Raw genomic sequence first — 23,584 nt, 5'->3', positions numbered from 1 at the left:
GCGGGATTCTGCATGCCCGGCCGCCACCCCATTCAAATACTTGCGGTTGGGAGGAATAGCAACCCCCGTGCTGACGATTTTTGGGGGTCCCAGTGGGCAGCCTGCCATAGATGCTCCCATAAGTGCCTGTCATAGATGCTCCCATAAGTGCCTGCCACAGATGCCTCCTTTGGGTCAATTCACATTGTGTTTTTTGGCGCTGATTTTGTGCAGAAACCGTTTCGAAATCAGTGCCAAAAAATTTCCGATATCGCCCCCCATTGATTTCAATGTGAGGCAGAGGTGTTTTTCTTTTCCAGATGGCTTTTTGCCGCAGTTTCCACCTCTGACCTACCATTGAATCAATTGGAGGCAGAAAAATCCTGCGGCGCTAGTTTCTGAGTGTTTTTCTGAGGGAATTCTGAGGCAGATTTTTTCTACCTGCAAAAAACTCAGTGTGAACAGGGCCTTAAAGAGTTATTCCCATCACACAAAGTGCTGCCATGTTTCTAGGACTGCAACACTGCTACATTCAAATAATTATGGCCGTGCTGAAAAGCCCGAGACCGGGAGCGCCAATGTGCAGGGAAAAACATTAAGGGTATATTCACACTGTGTGGTTAAATGACAGTTTATTGCAGACAAAATGGTTTTTTGTTTAAATCGTGGCACAGTAATTGCAGCAATAAACCACATTTGACCTAGCGCTATGCCATCTCTTTTTGTGATGAGAATAGGCCTTTACGTGCCTCCCACAAATGTTCTCTTAAAAGGGTATGCCCAACCCACACGTTTACGACATACAGTGCATTCGGAAAGTCTTCAGACCCTTTCACTTTTGTTACATATGTTGAGGCCTTGTGCTAAAATAAAATTTAAAAAAAAAAAGTTTTTCCACATCATTCTGCACTCAATACCCCATAATAATAAAGTGAAAACAGAATTTTAGAAATTTTTGCAAATATATTAAAAATGAAAAACTTAAATGTCGCTTGACAGAAGTATTCAGACCCTTTGCTATGACACTTGAAATTTAGCTCTGGGGCCTTCCATTTCTCTAGATCTTTGAAATGTTTCTACACCTTGATTGGAGTCACCTGGAAGTCAAACCCCTGTTTATATAAGGTCTCACAGCTGACAATGCATATCAGAGCAAAAACCAAGCCATAGAGAGGATAGAACGGCCTGTAGAGCCCTGACTTGAACCCAATCGAACATCTCTGGAGAGACCTAAAAGTGGCTGTCCACCGACGGTCCCCATCCAACCTGACAGAGCTTGAGAGCAGTGGCGTAACTATAGGGGTCGCAGCAGTCGCAATTGCGACCGGGCCCCTAAGCCAGGTGGGCCCACGGCCCCCCGCACCACATCAATGAAAATTTACTATAGTAACTGGGGCCTATGTAATAAACTACACGGGCCCCTGTTACTATATGTCACGTTGGGTTCACGGACCCACTGGGCCATACCGCCTTGGCGGTTTGGCAGCTGGCCAACAGGGTGCAGGTCACCGTTCGTATAAGGTACCTGTGGCAGCTCGGACAGTAGCAAGGCACGCTCGGCTGGGACTAGGCAGCAGGTAGACGTCAGGCGTGGAACAGCAGGTCAGGCGTAGGTACAGCATAGCACGGGATACAGGAACACTGGAACTGGAAAACAATAGGAGACCATTTGCAAGATAAACTAGGATACGACAAACAACGCTCAAGCATGGGGCTGGGACCTTCTTATAGCCCAGGGTGCTCTGGGAGCAATCAGCTCAATTTCCCACATGCGTGCGCTTTGGCTTCTCAAGTCTGGACTGAGCTTGCGAGCACACCCTGGTGGTCACTGCGGAACAAGACGGCGGCATGTGCAGACATTTCTGGAGAGAAGGGCGTCAACTGAATGGAAGGAGTACGTGGTCAGCGACCACGGACGTTACACTATAGTAACTGACAGTACTTACCCCCCTTGTTCTGGAGCGCAGCGGAGGTTCTGACATCACAGCGCTGTGCGCAGTGCATGACGTCATGATGCTGCGCACAACATCCCGACACTCGATGGAGTGAGGACCTCCGCTACGGCCGAAGAGTAGGGTAAGATTAATATTACTGTCTGCGTTAGCTGATGGGTCGGGGTCAAACTCCCAATCTGCTGTTTTGAAGGGGGTGCAGTGCTCGTACGAGTACGGCTTCCCCCTTATTCGGGTCAGTTTCTCACACTGTGAATCCCCGACACAGACGTGTCAGCGATTCACAGTGTGAGCAAGTAAGGGAAATGAAGGGGAAGCAGTGCTCGTACAAGCGCTGCACCCCTTCAAAACAGCTGATTGGCCATGAGGATGGGCCATCAATGTTTAGGGACTGGACAACCCCTTTTAAGCCTACCGTGTGTTAGGCTTAGATACACGGCCCCAGCAGACAGTAATCTTATACTGTATAAGATTACTTTCTGCTGGACCCTGCATTTAAGCCTACCTTAGGCTTAGATACAGGGTCCAACAAACATCACACATGCACATGGGCTCTGTATCTAAGGCCCTGTTTACATCAGCGTTGCCCTTCCGTTGAGGGGTTCCGTTAGAGGTTTCCGTCGGGTTAACCCCGCGACGGAAAGGCAAACAAAAACCTTAGCTTCCATTTGCATCACCATTGATCCCAATGGTGACGGAAACTTTGCTAATGGTTTCCGTTTGTCACCGTTGTTAACGGGTTCCGTTGTTTTGGTGGAATCAATAGCGCAGTCGACAATGCAAAACAACGGAACCCTGCAACAATGGTGACAAACGGAAACCTGTTATTATCAGGCTGGGAAAGGCCAAAACCAGTGGCCCTTCCCACCCTGGTAATGCTAGCCTGCTGCTGCTGTGTTGTATCTGGCTGGTTATGAAAAATGGGGGGACTCCACGTCATTTAAAAAAAATTATAATAATAATTGGAAAGAACGATGTGGGGTTCCCCCATTTTTCTAACCAGCCAGATACAACACAGCAGCAGCAGGCTAGCATTACCAGGGTAGGTAGTGCCACTGTTTTTGTGCTTTCCCAGCCTGATAGTAACAGTCTGCGGCCGCAGCAGTGCCCTTCCGTCACTACAGATGATCGGGCACTGCATCGTACCCGGCTCTTTTCGGTACCCCTGGTGCGTACCGGGGTAATAATTTTATTGAGAATAAAAAAAAACGCAGTTATCTCAGTAGTCCTCGAATCTGAAGTAGTCTAACAAGCGAACTTGTAAAAAAAACACAAACACACAAAAATAATTAGTAACACATAAAAAAGGAGAATAATTCTTATACTTACCTTTCCTGGGTCTAGTGCTGGAGGCGCAATGTCAGCGAGCTGGGCCCTACATCTAATCCTATCATGTGTGATACTGTCTGCTGAGCCACTGTATCTAATCGTATCCATAGTTATAGGGTCGTAGTGCTACAGATATGCTCTCATATATATATATATATATATATATATATATATATATATATATATATACATACACATACACTCACAATTTTTTTGGGGGAGGACGCATATGTACTAGGGCTATTTCCCCTGATGTTTTAAGTCCTTAGTGACGCCCCCGGCTGCTAGTGCTGCATTGTTGGGTCACTTAGGAGACGCAGTGATGCAGCTGAAAGCTGCGGGCCGTCGGCCATGAGAAGTTCAGGGGGGGCCAAGAAGAACCTTTGCATCGGGGCCCATGAGCCTTTAGCTACGCCCCTGCTTGAGAGGATCTGCAGAGAAGAATGGTAGAAAATCCAAAATCCAGGTGTGTAAACCTTGTGGCATCATACCCAAGAAGACTGGAGGCCGATATCACTGCCAAAGGGGCTTCAACAAGTACTGAGTAAAGGGTCTGAATACTTATGTCAATGCAAAATTTAAGTTTTTCCTTTTCAATAAATTAGCAAACTTTTTTCACTTTTTTTCACTTTTTTCTGTTTTCACTTTGTCATTATGAGGTATTGAGTATAGAATGAGGGGGAAAAACGTGAATTATTTTAGCACAAGGCCTCAACATAACAAAAAAATGAAAGGGGTCTGAAGACTGTATCCACTGTCTATTTGACACCATTAGTAAATGTTGGCCATAGTGGTGGTTCTGGAAAATAATTTTTTTTTTTAAAACATTAAACAGGAAATTATTATGCTTGGTTTGCTCTTTATTTTTTGCTTTGTAGCTGATTTATTACTGCTCTCTAACAGGTTTGGAAAATGAAAATAAAAACAATTGCCCTACAAATGCCACAAATGTCCCAGTTCTATTAAAGTTGGAAGCTGAATTCTCTGTTAGGACCAGGATCACACACAGAGATTTGATGCAGTTTTTAGTGCAGTTTTTGGCTGAGTTTTTTTGAGGCAAAGCCAGAAGTGGATCCGAAGGAAGGAAAGGCATAAAGAAAAGACTGATGCATCTCCTTCCTTTTCTGCTCATTCCTGTGTTTGGCTAAATAAAATGGAACCAAAAACGCAATTATTTTTTTTGCCAATTAAAGTCAATGATAACTGATAACTTGCCCTTTACATTGACCAATTTTATAAAAACAAAAAAAACCAATGGATTTTGATGTATCTGGGAATATTCACATAGTTTGGTCACATTGCTTTTTAGGTTATGATTTTGCTAAAAACGTGTCCAAAAAATGCAATTTTACCACGATGTGTCTTATGTGTCCTATAAAAACTATCCTGATTGAACAGATATAAACTGGAGTCTAAATAAAATCTATCTATATCACAAAATACATCACGTAAAAAAAACCATAAAAAATATTCAAAAACACCAGTCATGTATGAAGAATAGGGTAGCCAATAATTAACCGTTTCCAAAGATATGATAGAATAGACCCAACATGTGACTTCTAAACCCATTGTACCCCCTCCCTCGGCTGCTTTCAGTGTCCTGTAATTGTCCCTCTTCTGCTGTGTGTGTGTTCTGGAATCGGGGTCTTTGACATCTTTGTCTCCAAGAGTGAAAGGAAGTCAGAGGGGATTAAACCTCGGGATCACGTGTGCCAGGTGCATGCAGTGCCATGTCCAGTCAGCTCTGGGGCAGGAAAACTATTATTAACTCTTTTACTGCCTGAAGACTGGACTGATGTTTTTGCCATGTCACATTTTGACCCACTTTTTGGAGGTTTCCACCTGTTACTCAGCTGTCAATCCATCGACAGACATTTATGACATACAGACAATAGACATTGATGGCATAGCCATAGAATATGGATATATAAAATATTCCTTTATATTATTGAAGTCCCCAGACGATAAGCTGACCATAGAGTGTCCTGCTGCTTGGACCCCCAGCAATCAGCTGCAAACTCTGAGGGAAATTGGAAGTGCCTCTACAGGAGAAATAAAGCATTACACATTGCCAGAAACATTTATACAAAAACATTAAATCCCTTTAACCACTTCTAGACCCATAGTGATCTTGTGTGATCGGCAATCCCGGCGGCTTGATCGCTGGATCTGGTGTAACTATTGAGGCAGTTTACCACTTTACAAAGGTCCCCAGGACTGTATCTTGTAAATGCCTTCTAGGGTATACTTGAAGTATGTCCAATAGGCACCTGCTTATATTTCTATGTACAGGCACAATATGCCACCATGCAGAAGAATGCCAGCATATTTTTAATAAAAAAATGTAAATGAAAAGTCTAAGCCCCTATATTGGGCTAAAAACATGCAAAACAATGCGATTAGGAATACTGACATGGAAAAATGACAAAATGCGTCTGGTGCCTGAGGCCAAAAATGTCTGGGCCCTTAAGTGGATAAAGGGCTTTCCTCCTAATTAAATTCACCACCAATCCCCAGCTACTCGTAACCCTGCCCTAGTGATCGGTGGGGCCCCCCGTAATCATACATTTATCATCTATCTTGTTTATGGGCACCTTAAGGGTTGAAAGTGATGCACCAGTGATGTCAGACGCCACCTTGTATGACGACTACATGATATATGAGAACTATATACACTATGACCATATGTTTACTTGTGTAGTGGGATAGCTCTGGATGTAGGGCTTGGGATCGCACCCTGTGCAATATCTATTACTATGCAAAGAAACGGGTGTAATTTTAGTAAAGGGAAGAGGTTCTGGTTGCCCCTGAAGCCTGAAGGGACCCATAGGAGGTAACCGGTGTCATAGTTGGAGGGGGGCCTGTTACTGATTTTGCATAGGGGCCCAGGAGCTTCGAGTTACCCCTCAAAGTAACCTAAAAAACAAAATGATGTAAAAAAAACAGTGACTGACTGGAAGAATTACGTTCATCCCCTCTTCTGTAGTGCAATAGAAATTCCGTATTTCGAATTGGGTCGATTGTCGCTTTTAGGCATAGAAAGGGTTAAGAGGCTAAAAATGTATTCTTGTTCTGACTATAAATGGGTCTTGCTTCAAGCTTTATGATGATGATTATTTACCAGTAACCCGGTAGACATTGTGGTTTCCCATAAATTCTGCACTGAGCTCACTTTATACATTAAAATAAAACAACAACCCTGTAATTACTCACAAGGTGAATTAGTATCAAAGGAGAAGTAAAGCCGAGGCGAACAAGAGCGTCTCTCGCTCTGGAGAACCTAAGATATATAGGGAACACCTGTTGATTTAAATTGGCACTGTGTAATGCTTTATTTCCCCTGTGGTGGCGCTGTAGGGAAAATGAACACTTGCAGATGATCACTGGGGTTCAGCTCATCGTTGGGGACCCTTCTAACATCAATGGATTGTCCAAAGTGGACAACCTCAGATGCTCAGTACCACCACTGCTGGACCCACCATCTGATTGGAGTGAAAGTGGGATCTGTGAACCCCCCCCCCCCCTCGGCTGCCAGACCCTTGGGAACTCCCTATTTTTTTGCATTTTTTGAGTCTGCACCTTCATAACCAGTATCTGTTGCTGGGATAACAGCGTTCTGGAGGAATTTATACAACTTTTTTCTGGCTCCCATCTGCTGTCTTGAACTCTGTCCCAAGCAGTTTATCAGTTTTCTGTCACCCACAGTCCAGTGCTGTGCTAGTCCTTTCATCCAGCTGGTCTCCATCTTTATTGTACAAACTAGTTTTTCTACAATTCAGAAATTATGTATTTGGTCTAAATTTTAAATTAAAATGTAAAGACATGCAATTGACTATATATATTTAAAATTATTGTTCTTTTCCTCATTTAACTCCTTCCCCACCAGTTGGACCCCCTGCCAAGTGAGAAATTGTAGAAGTTAAATGGGGGAAGGGGCTTGACTCAACTATTCATGTACAAATGTACCATGCAAGACTATCCATCTCTCTGAGGACCAGCGAAAAGTGTGCATACATTCACTGCAGGCAGCCAGGTCAGTTAACTCTTTAAATTCCACAGTAAACAAACAAGCTCTTATGTTGAAGAGCTATTCCCAACTATATCCACAGGATAGGCCATTTATGTGTGATACTTGCAGGGTCCTTGTTCTGGAACGCGCACTACAGTTCTCTAGGAGTTATGGAAACAGCCAAGCCCGTTTGTTCAGCTGTTTCCATAGCTGCCATATTCTGTTCTGTTAACTTTTACAGGAAGTGATGATGTCCCGTTCCATCCATGTGACCGTTGCAGCCAATCACTGGCCTAAGCCATGATGTACCGTACTTGGCAGCATCACCACTGAGGCCGGTGATTGGCTGCAGCGGACAGATGGATGGAACGGGACATTATCACTTCCTATAAAAGTTAACAGACTAACAGGGCGCTCCGGAGCAGCGGCGCTGCATTTACCAGGTTACTATTACTTGTTTTGTTATTTTAGCACATCCCCTGACAGTCTTTTAAATGTCCTAGAAGCCCCTTTAAAGTAACATCCGGCTGCAGTATTTTTTTGTCTAAAAAAAAATGCAGTGAAAAATGCAGCAAAATGCTGTGTGTGAATCCAGCCTTAAAAGGGATGCCGTCATCTCCTTTACATTGTAAAATCAGGGTGAACTGAGAGGCTCGGACATTGGGCACTACCTAGCACCCTGCGGCTGAATGGACCCACTAGCCTTTCTTCTGTCCCACACAGTTGCCAGCAGTGGACATCCGCCTGAAGCTGAAGTCACTTTACCTGTGTAGTGACGTCATGGTCCGAGATTGGGGGTCATTGCCACTGTCCACCCCTGTTAGAAGCTCTTTCAGTTTTATGATTATTAGATATTATAATGATTCAACATTTGGTATAGAATGTGGGTCCACCTAATTGGCATGTATCCAGATTAGAACCCGGAGGCCAAATTACCATTATGCCCCTGTGTTCCGCTATATATTCAGAACACTGTTGTATAGTACAGCCATTAAATAAAGAGTCGTGTATTCTGACCTGCCCATAACTTATTAGGCCCTGTTCACACTGAGCTTTTTAAGGCAGAAAATTCTGCCTCAAAATTCCGTCTGGAATTTTGAAGCAGATTTTGATCTGCCTGCACACCATTTGCCACGTTTTTCGCAGCATTTTTCGCCTGCGGCCATTGAGCGCCGCAGACAAAAAACGCAGCGAAATACGCTTTCTCTGCCTCTCATTAATGTCAATAGGAGGACAGAGACATAAACACCCGAAGATAGGGCATGTCGCTTCTTTTTCCTGTGAGACAGTTTTTCCCGCTATCTATCTATCTAATCTATCTATCTATCTATCTATCTATCTATCTATCTATCTATCTATCTATCTATCTATCTATCTATCTATCTATCTATCTCATATCTATCTATCTATCTATCTATCTATCTATCTATCTATCTATCTATCTATCTATCTATCTATCTATCTATCTATCTGTCTCATATCTATCTATCTATCTATCTATCTATCTATCTATCTATCTATCTATCTATCTATCTATCTATCTATCTATCTATCTATCTATCTATCTATCTATCTATCTATCTATCTTCCAATTTTTGTATTTTCAAGATATAGGAAATTCATTAAAGTGCAGCTAAACGTTTGACAAACCTCTGACATGTCATAGTAACATGTCAGCAGTTTGGATTGGTGGGGTCCGAGCACTGAGACCACCACCAATCGTTAGAACAAAGCAGCTGAAGTGCTCATGTGAGTGCTCTGCCGCTTCATGTCTGTTCGGCTTTTTCCGGAAATAAATGTCTCGGTGTACGGACTCAATAGCTACACTTTAATGAATTTCCTATATCTTGAAAATACAAAAACTGGACAATACATTTACGCCTATGTGGTACTGTGACTGACACATAATGGAGCAATATGCCAAAATGTAGCAGACTGTAAAGTATATGCTTCATTAGCAGTAGCATCTCCGAGAAAGTCTTAGAAGTCAGGAGCTAGGACCCAGGGGAGTGCTTGAGTCTACAGGTAGATGGGCGCCTGCTACAGTTTCAGCCTGCTCCCTGTTGGATCCATTCATTGCCTGTGAAGTGAGGATATTGAATGTTCCTCTTCCCTGAGCGATGGGACTAGCACAGTGTGAGGCTGCAGGGTCTTCAAGGAGGAAGCGATAGCTGTGAGGAACCTCTGGATGTTGGACGTCTCAGGATGGGATTCTATGGCGCTGCTCACATTGGTGCTTTAGGAGTATTTTACATTGTGGCTTTAGGCAACCTGGCGGCGACTTCATCAGAGTTTTCAGGTAGGAGAAACACATGGGAACATGCACGAATTCTTTCCCTGGATATTCCCCCTGCAGTGAGGCGCTCCCGCACATTCTGCACTCTGCACACAACTTCTTCCCATTGTGGCTGTAGATATATATATTATTACGAGGCAAGGGCGATCTCATAGCAGCACAATGGTGGGGACATCAATCTCAATGGTCCGGTTACCCTATAAATCCATCAGCAGGATACATTTGGTGTCTATCGATGGCTTTAAAGGGTAGATGAATTCCCCTCAGTTGCTCCATTATTGGATTTCTCCAGGTATCACGGTACTTTATGGAAGTGCTGTTTTTGCAATTCCCTAGTACACAAGTTTAGGACCACTGATGGTCAACCTCTGGACCCCGTCATCTTGTTGAGGGTACAGAACGGACCAGCTCGCTCAGAATCGTGGCTCATTTTTGATGGAAAGTTTATTGTCCTGATTGTATCCAAGTTGTTCCAACTTTTTTAATTAAATGCTAGACGGGTTCTGGCTCCACATTCTTGTATGGAAGCAGATGTAGGAAATGTCTTTAGAACTTCAGTGATCATTATTTTTATATGCTGTATTTTTTCTATTCCTATTCACTGATAGCCGGCAGAAATCAACATATCCATTCGGCATTATATTGCTTCGATCCCAGGGGAGCAACGTAAAGCTGAATAGTGTGTTACATCTCTGCTTGTTGTCAGTTAATGAGAACATTCTTGTGTGTATACAAAGACTGAAGAGCCAAACAGAACAAGCTGAGGGTTTGCTACAAATTATCCAGTTCAGACAGTCGGACATGGAGCAGTCCAGATTGGCCAACCCTGTTACATGGGCAATATTTATGTACCCCCCAGAGAACTTCATAAACTAACAGTGTAGTTCAGCACTTAAGATTTCGATTGTTAGGACTTCCAGCTCTTCAAAAATATTCTACGTGCTCTTATAATAACTTTTTTGTATGGATAATGTAGATGTATTTACGATGGGACCAGGGGGCAGAATGAGTAGTGCCTGAAGGACCAGCCCCTCGCATATGGCGGTATTCAGTAGTGGACCCCCTGCCTGAACTGTCAGTGGTGTGGATTGTAGCCCGGTCATGACCTCAAATAACATGCTGGTCACTAGTCCCAGCCCCGGGCCATCGCAGTCCCTCCTTGGTTGGAAATTTTTGGAGACGCCTATAATGATTGGGCAAGGATTGTGCACATGACTTGGTTTCTGGCTTGTATTGCAGATAATGGGATGATAATCTTCAGATGTTGGCAATCTAATGGATACAATCAATGCAGATTCAGTGGAGAGTCATAGGGTGTATTCACGCAGATCGGTTATATTTTACGTTGGTTTTTTGCAAAATTGCTCCAAAATTGCATATATGACCGTGACGTGTGAATACTCCCTCACTATCCTACAGTCAAACCTCATTTACCAGACTGCAAAGACAGAGATATACGGCAGTTTAATAGTAGTGATGGCAGCAGACCGTTTAGTGTAAAACCCTCTCACTTCCCTCCATTTATAAGAATTACAACGTACCTAAATGCTTAAATGATAGTCTTGTGTCATGTGTAATGCTTAGTGGGGCCAGACAAATCCCCAGACTCAGGCAGCTCTAGACTCAAACATGTCGGAGTATTTGTCTTCATCCATTTCTTGCCCTTTAAAAGAAATAAAAAAAATATGAAATATGAGCCCCTGAGTTGGTTTTTAAAAAGTTATATCTGTTCCTGAGACAAGCTGAATGACAACCAACATGGCAACCAACCCGTCCCCAACCCATGAATGGCAGGTCTGCCTAGTGATACAACCCCTATAAAAGATTTAATGCTGGCTATATTGGTTGTCACCCAACTTTCCCAAAACATTTTAGTCAAATTTTTAATAACTTAGGAAAAACTCAAAAACTTAAAGGGATACTCTGTGAAAAAACTCATACACGATGTTATGCCTAATTGAGGGGCTGAAGAGGTGGAGTATCCCTGTGTCACGCTTTGACTTCTAGGCCCTGAACTAGGTATAACACAATGTATCAGTTTTGCCCGGAAAGTTCCTTTAACATTTTTCATGATTTTTTTGATTCTTAAAAAATGTAATTGTTAAAGGCACAGTGCAAAGTGGTTAGAGACTATATTTACTCTTCGTGCTGTCCACTATATTTCCATGGGTTTCCTTCAGATTCCTTGGATTCCACCAATGTTCCACAAACATGCTTAAACCCATTGGGGACAGAGACTGTTGAATGTTGATTATGTCAGTGCTATAAACATATACCTAGGGGACAATAATGGAGGGTCCTACATGGTACCCTACAACTGGCACTTGATACTTTGTTTTATTCCGTCTGTTCTTGGCATTGATCAACCATATTATCATGCAGGAGTTTATTTTTTTGTTGCCCTTAGATACATAGACGACAGCTCTGCTGTCATGTAGTGGGTTATGTCATGGCCGAGTCCTCATTCCCCAGCAGCGAGACCCTCATAGGAGAGTATGCCGTGACAGCGACAAGGCTTATTATCCCTTCATAAAGAAAGTTATTTGTAAGGGAATTAGCAGTTCCCATGCATCACAACAACCTGCACTGCACAATGACCCTCCTTACTGCGCCTTTATGGAAACATGCAGCATTTGCATTTTTCTGGGAGATTGGTCTCCACCAAAAGGTACTTTGAAAAGACTCCGGGTTTAGAATACAGGATTTGTAAAGGATTGGAGATTGTAGGCCATCAGTAAGGAGAGCGAATTGCCTGAGACATGGGGTCTTTTCAGGGAGGGTCTATTCACTGTGAAGGGGATTGTGTTGGGAACAGAGCTATATTGAGTATATACACGGGGTCTTGGCCAGCAGTCCTATGTCACTGACCTGTCTATGATGCTACAAGGCAGAGGAGGAGGTCTACTGGGAAGAAAAGAGACGTATCATAATAAATCTTCTATATAACGCATACAGTAAAAACCGGAACAATTTACTAGATCTATCTATCTATCTATCTTCTTCATCAATAATCTATCTCATAGTCTGCTGTATAGACATCAGTATGTAATTTACCCAGCATATCCATTCAGCCATGGGTCCCGAGATTCTAGCATTATGACTGAATTTTCAAAGCCCTTTTAGGGTAAATAATTCTAATTTGTTAATAATGAAGAACATCTTTAGGTCCTTCTCATCCTTCTTATTGTCTTCTACTATCGATAACTATATACTGTTGAGGTCGGTTGTGATCTGAGTTAAAGGGGTTGTCCCATCAAGACATCCCCATATGGAAGTCATAGTGGGGTCCCCTGAGAGGACCTCATCCCTATGAGCCAGAGAGGAGAGCTACAAAGTAAGGGCAGCTCTGGTGAGACAACCCCTCTAAAACTTTTACAAGTTAATGCATTTTGATGATTGTTCAACAAATGTAACAAATATCTGCTCGATCCCTATAAAAGCTCCTTCGGTGCCTTGATTTTTAGTATTCCGGTTCCATTGTACGGAATGTTTAGGATTCTATATAGTAACTGCTACAATGTATCACAAGACTAGATGACCTGCATTGTTCTTGATGCCATGCAGATGACCAGTGAACTGTGGGCTGCGCTGTCAGAGGTTTGCCTTTGATCTTCTTGAGACAGGAGAACATATCCACACAGTGATGAGACCGATGAAAGAAGCCAGGGAATGTGCTCTTGCTCTTACAGCCTGTAAATAAAGCCTTTCCTTTCCCACAATGGTGGGCAGACTCTTACCTTCTCTACAGAAGACTCGATAACTCAACTATGCTGTGGCCTGAATGGAAACACACATCCACTGCCATGTAACCTTCTCAGTAGACACTACCAGAGTGGACTGTGCTAGACTCACTATGGTGGAGGGAGTACTTTTAAAAAAAATAATAATCAAGGAGTACCTGTCAGCACGTCTATGCTGCCCTAACCGCAGGCTGCATGATATAGCGTCAGCTGCCTTGAGTACACTGAACTATATTTTAATTTAAAGCTCTGTCACGTCCAGTGTTAAGTGCCAGGCTCGGGGAGAAGAGTCCGTTGAGTGGCTCCCCTCCAGCTTCTCCCTGCTTGGCTCAGACTAAAGGGTTGTCCAACCCATTACATTTTTTATGACCGCCGCAGCCAAACACTGGGTGTAACGGTGATGTATTGACACCACTGAGGTCACCGATACAGCCAGTGAATAATACCAGTGTAGAAGTGATATGGGCATACCCTGGTATCACCACATGCCCCCAACCCATCAAACTCGGAGCATTGACAATATAGCTTAGCGGTCTGGCTTTTCTAAATAGGGCTAACTGTAAACTACTTCTAAACCTACTTTAACGGGCATGTTTTAGTGAACTTATTCAATGGTTGTACTATGGCAATACATTAGATTGAAGCCATTACATGTTTGTATGAGTATTTTACATTATATGGCAATAGGGTGATGTATTAATTGCTCTACTGTTCTTATGGGAACACTAAAAGTAGAAATTATATAAATGTAATCCAATAAATTCCCGCCTTAATATCCTCTTCTCCTCAGATCCTGGTGTTTCATATTGCAATAAAAGCTTCAAGAAATATCTAAAGAATTATTTTATGTGTCCCAGAACATCAGCTATTTCTCCCCTTCCTCCTTAGTACTGTAAGGCAACTGGTGTAGGAGCCCCTCTCTGCAATAGGAGACTAGAAAAACACAAAAAAGTTGGTCAGCATATCCTAAAAAAATTAAAATGTGCAGGGTCACGTACTCTGTAACGGCAAATAATACATATAAAAAAACACATTGAAACCACAATCTGCAAATGCGAAGACCACCAAACGCACAGTGTTTAGATCATTTTGCATTACTGCTACCTCTTCTTGCAAATGTGTGGTTCTTAGCGCACATTTTGATCAAATTGTGTGAGCCCACCTGCCACGACAAGGCTACCTCTTTTATGTGTGTTTTTGTGCAATTGGAGACTAGAAACTTTAAACCACGCTTGTTTTACTAAGTCTTGCCCCCTCAGCTGTTTGTGAGCTAAAAATGTAAGAGATCAGGAAGAAATTAACACCAGTGTTCTCTGCAATATTTCTACAAGACTATCTCAGAAACCTACAGAAAATCCAGCAGTCTGACAACAGTGTCCACAAGCTTATCTTTGTTAACCTTTATCATTCATTTTTAGCTTTCATGTTCCTTTTAATTGATGATCTCAGTAATTGCGATTGAATTGTACGGAATTGTTTTCTTTACATATGTCCATCCATAGACATGGGATAAGTCCATAGAGCACTGTATGCGGAATCCCATTTGTATGAAGAATGCTATTTAAACAAACAGTCCTCCCCTTCAGATATGGTCCCTGACATCATCACTTAGGGAGTTAATTGTACTAAATATCTTTTTAAAGTGGCATAATAGTTACTATTGCCCCAGTTACATCCTAATGCAGACATACTAATTTAAATTGACCATAGTGCTGATCTTCAATGGAACAGAATCTGTTTTATATAAATTCTAGGGTTAGCACATTACTAAATATATCGCGATACGTAGATAATGAAAAGTTAACAGTAACATAGGTGAAGTTTAGATACATCACCCTATTGCCCACCCGTGTATTATTGTAGGAGTTGGGATCAGCGAAGTGAGAAGAAATTCATATTGGATGTCCTTTGACTTTGCTTCATTCTCGGAATTTGAAGCAGAACTCCCAGACATTTGACACCGGCTTGTTCCAAATCAATGCTTGTAGATTCCCATTATTTATGATTTGAGGGCCAAAGTTGAGTGTTTATTATACGCGAGAAAAGATTCTAGGAATCAGTAGGTGCATGAGAATGCATGAGACTAGGGGCCTCATGCCTCAAAGCTGTACTAGAAAAATAAAAAACATTAATGTGATTGGTTCCTATATTTTCCCTAAGATGGTTTCGATAACTGAAGCCCTATGTGCTGTCAATGGTCTATGTCTGTAGTAGGTGTTCTGCTGGTCTAGTGATAGTAAACCTGTCACTGGACATTACTCTTATAGCAGATTTAGACCATAGTACATCCGCATGGAGAATATATGTTGTCATATGGGCTGGTGGTGCACCGGTTTCTTTCAGCATGCCAAAAACACACGATAGACCTCCACCCTAGAGTCTCCATATAGAAATAAGTTTGTCTAGTAAGAGCGGTCAGTCACAAAAATAACCCTTTTCTCGTCCAGTTTTCTTCCCTGGATGGCAGGGGTGACATTGACTTTTAGTGGAACGTTATTTATTATAACTGTTAGAGATCACTCTAGGATGAGAAGTTGCTGTTTATGCTCATTTGCATATGTTTGCACCGTTTTTCCAAATGTCAAGAGGCATTTAGTGGGTAGATTAAAGGGGGTTTGTCATGAAGGACTTTTTTTTGGGCATATCCACTTGATATGCCCTAAAAATGTGATTGATGTGGGTCATTGGGGATCATTGAGACCCTATTAATCCTGGGTATGGGATTGCCTGATCCCTGTTCCAAATGTAGAAGTCAACAGGGGATTCTGAGAGCAGTTGACTTGACAAGCCCTACTGAAATTCAACATGCCTAATCGATTTTTCGCCTTACACCTGTCGATGGTTGGCAACCAAAATCAGCAGGTTCAACGCCTTTTATCTAATTTGTATAAACAGTTTTAAGGTGGCCATACACATTAGATTAATAACTGCCGAACTTGCCAATTTCTGCATTATCGTCCAACATTCCAATATGTTTGGGGGCTTCCCAACTGATTTCGACATTCCCAATCCTATTGTACTCTGGGGGAGATAAGCCGCTGCCAGAGGTGTCTGAAAATGGCTTACTTCCTTCTCCACATTCAGAATACATGTACGCTCTCCCGAGTTGAGTGTGTATGTGGGGGATGGGGAGGATTAGCTGTTCACAGAACGAGCATTTGACTGACTACTATCTAATATGTATGGCCAGCCTTAGACTTTAACGTGAGACCACCTCGCTGCCATGAATTTACTTTATGGCCAAACCCCTTTAATACCATAAGACACACTGTAGTCACTCTGATTGTCATAAGACTTTACATATTCTGTTTACATTGATTACCAAAGCCTAAATGTGCTCGCTTGAAACAAGTCTTGCATTATCAGAATTGGGAACTAACGTAAATATCCCATAAATTGGCTATAACTAGCGGGTGGCTTAGGATTTCTGGTTTAGAACGTCAAGAATATTTCCTGGGGGCTACTAAGACTAGTTAAATGGCCATGGAGCTTCAAAGACCTTCCAGCCAAGTTATTTCCTAGCCTCATGCAGTGTGAACATTTTATGTGTCCTAATAGGTGGCTTTCATTGTCCCCTCGGGTGCTAATTGGTTTTCTCTGTTTATCTGAGCTGATATGGACTAGTTTGTGAGTGAGGACCTTTCCCTTGTAGGTAAACTCTTTCAGACATTTATAAAGGCAATTAGTTTGACAAGTCCATTCACAGGCTTATCAAGGACATCTATATGTTAACACATCCTGAATGAAGCTTAAATAGACTTTAATGTTGAGGTGGGACATGGTAATGGGCTTGGTAATGAGAGGAAGGAGGTCTATTATAGTAGAGTTCAATGACAAAAACAATTAGCAATTGTGGAATTTGCCACCAATGGACATATTGCTGTGCATAGTCTTTGTAAAGTGGCCCAAAAATGGCCCAATTTGTCTCTGATCTGACCACCGTTTCAATATTTTTTATTATTAAGAATGGTCGTTAAAAAGGCATATAGGGGAAGACGAGAAGGATTTTGCTCATAGAAATGTTTTTGTCATAAAAATGGCTAAAGTCCGCCATTCCTTTGGTCAGAACACATAATAATAATTGACCATCAAGTGGTTGTCTTATGATAGAAATTTATGGCATAGAGAATATGCCATAAATATATAGAATATGCCATAAATGCACCTATCTCCCAAAGTGGGACCCGCCCAGGAGAAGGATCAATGCAGTACAGGAGAGCATTCCGGAAACAGACGATCTCATTGATCTAGGCTTTTTCCGTAACTCAAATAGAAGTGAATGAGCGTTCTTGAAACAGCGTAACACAACGAGCTTGGCTGCTCTTTACTGATTCTCCGCCTGGATGCTACGGATAGTGGCCATCTCATCAGGTGGGACGGAGTTGGAGAACCTCATTTCTGATATAGGTGTGGGTCCCAGAGGTGGAACCCACATCTATCAGACATTTATGGAAAATACTGTGTAAATTCCATAAATGTCTGCCGTGAGACAACCTCTTTAAGCAACAAGTGTGGGTGGATATCAAAGATGGTTTTCCTGATTGATTTGTGGTACCAGAGCTGTTTGGCAGCAGGCCAACCCTTTTGATCCCCAAGGTATAAGTGTCAAAATATGTCCCACAGCCCTTGGTCCCTGAAGTTTAGCAGGTTGAGCTGTCGGACTGTCAATTATTAATCTAATTGTCTCCTTTCACCCCCTGCCCCACCAATCCCTCGTGTTCTTATTAGTAATACATACTCCCTATTTTCCTTCCCCCTCATCCCTTCCACACAGGTACAGATTTTAATTCATAGCCGACTTAAAGAGGCTCTGTCACCAGATTTTGCAACCCCTATCTGCTATTCCAGCAGATCGGCGCTGCAATGTAGATTACAGTAACGTTTTTATTTTTAAAAAACGAGCATTTTTGGCCAAGTTATGACCATTTTCGTATTTATGCAAATGAGGCTTGCAAAAGTACAACTGGGCGTGTTGAAAAGTAAAAGTACAACTGGGCGTGTATTATGTGCGTACATCGGGGCGTGTTTACTACTTTTACTAGCTGGGCGTTGTGTATAGAAGTATCATCCACTTCTCTTCAGAACGCCCAGCTTCTGGCAGTGCAGATCTGTGACGTCACTCACAGGTCCTGCATCTGTCGGCACCAGAGGCTACAGTTGATTCTGCAGCAGCATCAGCATTTGCAGGTAAGTAGCTACATCGACTTACCTGCAAACGCCGATGCTGCTGCAGAATCATCTGTAGCCTCTGGTGCCGGTGTCCTCGCTCGTCTGACACGATGCAGGACCTGTGAGTGACGACACAGCGTGATCTCTGGAGAACACGCTGTGTCTGCACTGCCAGAAGCTGGGCGTTGTGAAGAGAAGTGGATGATACTTCTCATCAGAACGCCCAGCTAGTAAAAGTAGTAAACACGCCCCGATGTACGCACATAATACACGCCCACTTGGACTTTTACTTTTAAACACGCCCACTTGGACTTTTGCAAGCCTCATTTGCATAAATACGAAAATGGTCATAACTTGGCCAAAAATGCTCGTTTTTTAAAAATAAAAACGTTACTGTAATCTACATTGCAGTGCCTATGTGCTGCAATAGCAGATAGGGGTTGCAAAATCTGGTGACAGAGCCTCTTTAATGGTCCTGTAGGTGGCCACCAACTCCACCTACCCCTCGTCCTTGCCCTGTCATATAGTTCAGGTCATCTCTCCTGCTCTGCTGAAGTAGAGTTCTTGTCAATAGAGCCAAACTTTTATATATGTAATTGTTGGGGTTGGAACTGATATCTTTTGGCTAATAGAGTCATCACACAAGGGTCAGAAGATAAGAGATGTCTTAAGGCGGCCATACATATAAGGATCCCACCAGCAACAGAAATTACAAAACTACCTGATCAGGTAGACTCTCTGGGGCCTGCGCAAAGTGTGTAAAAATCGGCTATACACGTGTAGTTTAGACTGACCACAGACAAAATTTTCCAACCTGGACAATCACATTTTTGGCAGGAAGAAGTCTACAGAAAATCTAATCATAATTCATGGTTGGTTATAAATATGTCCATCTCTAAGACGGTCCTCTTGACTTAAAGGCTGGGTTCACACGACCTATTTTCAGGCGTAAGGCTGGGTTCACACAACCTATTTTCAGACGTAAACGAGGCGTATTATGCCTCGTTTTACGTCTGAAAATATGGCTCCAATACGTCGGCAAACATCTGCCCATTCATTTGAATGGGTTTGCCGACGTACTGTGCCGACGACCTGACATTTACGCGTCGTCGTTTGACAGCTGTCAAACGACGACGCGTAAAATGACTGCCTCGTCAAAGAAGTGCAGGACACTTCTTTGAAACGTAATTTGAGCCGTTCTTCATTGAATTCAATGAAGAGCAGCTCAAGCTTACGGGCGTCAAGGACGCCTCGCAAAATGCGAGGAGGAGCATTTACGTCTGAAACGACGCAGCTGTTTTCTCCTGAAAACAGTCTGTCTTTTCAGACGTAAAAGCCACTTCTCGTGTGCACATACCCTAATGGAGGCGTTTTACTCCTCGAAATACGTCTGAAAAAACGGCTCCAATACGTCGGCAAACATCTGCCCATTCATTTCAATGGGTTTGCCGATGTACTGTGCCGACGACCTGTCATTTTACGCGTCGCTGTCAAAAGACGACACGTAAAATTACAGCCTCGTCAAAAGAAGTGCAGGACACTTCTTGGGACGTTTTTGGAGCCATTTTCTCATAGACTCTATTAAAACATCTCCAAAAACGGCGCGAAAACGGGGCGAAAAACGCGAGTTGCTCAAAAAACTTCTGAAAATCAGGTGCTGTTTTCCCTTGAAAACAGCTCCATATTTTCAGACGTTTTTAGCTCAGCGTGTGAACATACCCTAAGGGTATGTTCACACGCTGAGACAAAGGGTATGTTCACACAGCCTATTTACGGACGTAATTCGGGCGTTTTTGCCCCGAATTACGTCTGAAAATAGCGCCTCAATAGCGCTGACAAACATCTGCACATTGAAAGCAATGGGCAGACGTTTGTCTGTTCACACGAGGCGTATATTTACGCGCCGCTGTCAAATGACCTGTCACTTCTTTGGCCGGAATTGGAGCCGTTATTCATTGACTCCAATGAATAGCAGCGCTAATTACGGCCGTAATGGACGCGGCGTTCAAGCGCCTGCACATGCCGGTACGGCTGAAATTACGGGGATGTTTTCAGGCTGAAACATCCCCGTAATTTCAGCCGTAACGGACGCCCTCGTGTGAACATACCCTAAAACGTCTGAAAATACAGAGCTGTTTTCAAGGGAAAACAGCACCTGATTTTCAGAAGTTTTTTGAGCAACTCACGTTTTTCGTGCCGTTTTCGCGCCGTTTTATCGGCCGTTTTTGGAGCTGTTTTCAATAGAGTCTATGAGAAAACGGCTCCTAAAACGTCCCAAGAAGTGTCCTGCACTTCTTTTGACGAGGCTGTAATTTTACGCGTCGTCTATTGACAGCTGTCAAACGACGACGCGTAAATTACAGGTCGACGGCACAGTACGTCGGCAAACCCATTCAAATGAATGGGCAGATGTTTGCCGACGTAGTGGAGCCGTATTTTCAGGCGTAAATCGAGGCATAATACGCCTCGTTTACGCCTGAAAATAGGTCGTGTGAACCCAGCCTAAGGCTTTGTTTCCTCTCTATCAAAGGGAACCTGCATCCCACCTCAGTGCAGCGAAGATAAATACCAACATTCATCTCTCTAAGCCGATTAGTTTGGATACTTCAATAGGTCTCGCGCAATGCAGGTCACCTCAGATCCAGCAAATCAAATTTGTTTTATCAATCCCTTTTCTTCTTGCTGGTGTTTTAGGAAAACGTTGAATCCCTATCTAAAGGCGCCCATACTTTTCCTCCCAACTTCACTATTAACATGCACTCTTGGCTCGCCCAAACATGTATATTTATTCAATGTAAAGTGGGGCATAAGCCTATCAGCTAAGTTCCCACAGCAACAAAGTTGAAATCCAACATGACCGATCCTTCTTTCCATGCGTGGAGGGTTGTGCCACCTCCATACCTCTATTATGTATGGGCATCCTTTGTGTATGGGCGCCATATTACGACTTCTTACAACCTCGGAGTATTAAGATAGAGTGCATAAGCCCAATTTACAGAAAATTGGTTGAGATCGGCAACTAAGAGAAGTAAATTCCAGTTGTACCCAGTTTTGATTCATCTGCTATGTATATTGATGTGGATCTTGGGCAGTTCCTCACCTGTCTGACACTAGTGATTGAGTGGGGATGTTGGCTTATTAGTTAACTGCCTGCAACCTTCCAAACATGTTTGCTCATGTCATGCATTAATCTTGTACGAGCCTTGCATGTGTCAGTATGTTACTAATCGGGATCTGTATACCATCACTGAGACACAATAACCGCTGCAAATTGACATCTTCTGAGGGTATGTTCACACGTACTGTCTTCAGACGTAATTCGGGCGTTTTACGCCTCGAATTACGCCTGAAAAACCGCCCCTAATACGCCTACAAACATCTGCCCATTGCTTGCAAAGAAGAGGCCGTACTGAAAGAAAAAAAAAAGGAATAAGGGAAGGCCTCCATGACTAAAATAGATGGGAGGGACACAGAGTTGGCTGGCCTATGAGAGGAAAGGGGGGGGGGACAGCAGGAGGGCTTGAGTGAGAAGGGGTGGGGATTGAAGGGGATGTACCTGTTTCCTGTTTGTGCTCTCCCTCTCTTCGCCAGGACACAGAAGCAGGAACATGTTTGTTACCCCTGCTGCGTCTGATGAGGAGGCTATGGAGCTGTTGCGGGCCGCGGCAGCCTCTCAGGGTCCTGGATGGCTCGGAGCACGAGTAGCGACGCTGCTGCAGGGACAATCGGGCGCTCCGGTCCAGGAGCGAGCAGAGTCGGCTGGAGCAAGCGGGGAGCGCTCTGTCATGCCGGTGGTCGCGGGGCTGCTGGAGCAGGCCGAGGTACAGGACCGGCGTACCAGGGGGTCGGGCAGGAGAAGAGGAGAGCCCGTTTCCCCCATGACTCAGGCCAGGGCTGGCACTCCCGGCGTGACGCGCAGCACGAGGCGCTCGCGCCCGCCCGCAAGGCTGAGTCCTGAAGACATCCCGCGGGCGCGGCGGCGCAAGAGGAGCCCATCAGTGGACCCTGCAGGCCAGACACCAGGGCGGCCGGCCGCTGCTCTTTCGTCTGGTCCTGGGAGGAATCCCAAAACGCGGCAGCGCCCGGCGGCAGCGGCGAGGAGGACGCGGCCTTCACTTCCGGTCACATCCTCTCCTTCAGCACGTGGCGGAAGGGCAACGGCGACCCGGCATGGTGATGTGCCAGCCAGAGGGTCGGCTCATGGTGTCGTCGAGGTGGAAACGACCAGAGGTCGCAGGATGAGGTCGGTGGTTGGAGTGCCAGGGACGGAACAGCTTGGAGCTGGTTCAGCGGGACGGATGAGGCATGAACTGGACCTCGGCCAATTGGATGATGCGATGTCACCCCCCCTTTACTCAGACGAAAATCGGAATTCCCCGTGCACACATTGCCAATGCGGACAGCGCCAGAGGGAGTCCGGAGCATTGGAGGACGGTGAGCGGCGGGCCTCTCCACGTGGACATGGGGGTCCGGCTGACGGGTTCACAGCCCCTGGGCAGCCTGGTGAGTTGACACCTACGTTACCATTTCCAGCTTTATTGATGTCGGGTATCGGTGTAGAGGGTGTCGAGGCGGTGGGCGTCGCGGCGGAGTCGGGGGTCCCGTCGCTACAGGCGGGTGCGGGGGATAGTTTGGCGGAGTTAGTAGGATGTTTAAAAGTGTTAGTGGGGCGGCTAGGTGGTTCCCCTTCCCAAGAATCGTCAGGTGTGGCGCCGGCCGCGGTGTGGGGGGGCAGTGTTGGAAGCGCTCCGGTTCGTCAAAACGGTGGGGGGTTGAATGCCGGGGCAGCGGTGGCAGTGGCGGCGGCGGTTCAAACAGACTCGCCAAAGGAGGTTGATAGGGTGCATCTTGATGATCGTGCGCGCGGGGAGGTTTATGTTTGTTATGAGGGCCCGTTAGGGGCGCATTTAAAGCAGGAGGTAAAGGAAAGGATTTGGAAGGACGAGTATGTGGAGATTTTTTCCTTGCTTCCGCTGGAGAAGTTTAATTTAGATAAGGTGAAGCGGGATGAAACAAAAAAGGATGAGGAAGAAAAGAGACGGTACAGGTTGATTCCAAAAACGTTCGTCAATTGGATGCAGGCTTTTGCAATTTTGGCGAGCGTTATTGG

The 23,584-nt window shown here is 44.2% G+C and overlaps 1 protein-coding gene across 1 annotated transcript in view; it reads left to right on the top strand.

Annotated features, from left to right (window-relative positions):
• The first annotated feature begins 9,474 nt into the window (after positions 1-9,474).
• The window catches only part of EVA1A (eva-1 homolog A, regulator of programmed cell death), a 320,400-nt gene continuing 306,290 nt past the window's right edge, over positions 9,475-23,584 (top strand). Inside the window, exon 1 of the mRNA XM_075860974.1 lies at positions 9,475-9,568. Coding sequence (XP_075717089.1) covers positions 9,475-9,568 — 94 coding nt within the window. The remainder of the gene's footprint in view (positions 9,569-23,584) is intronic.

Source organism: Rhinoderma darwinii, chromosome 4 (assembly GCF_050947455.1).
Source record: "Rhinoderma darwinii isolate aRhiDar2 chromosome 4, aRhiDar2.hap1, whole genome shotgun sequence".
In the NCBI taxonomy this organism is placed as follows: domain Eukaryota; kingdom Metazoa; phylum Chordata; class Amphibia; order Anura; family Rhinodermatidae; genus Rhinoderma; species Rhinoderma darwinii.
Note: the sequence above shows the minus strand (reverse complement) of the source record. Positions and strands in the feature narration are given on the sequence as shown.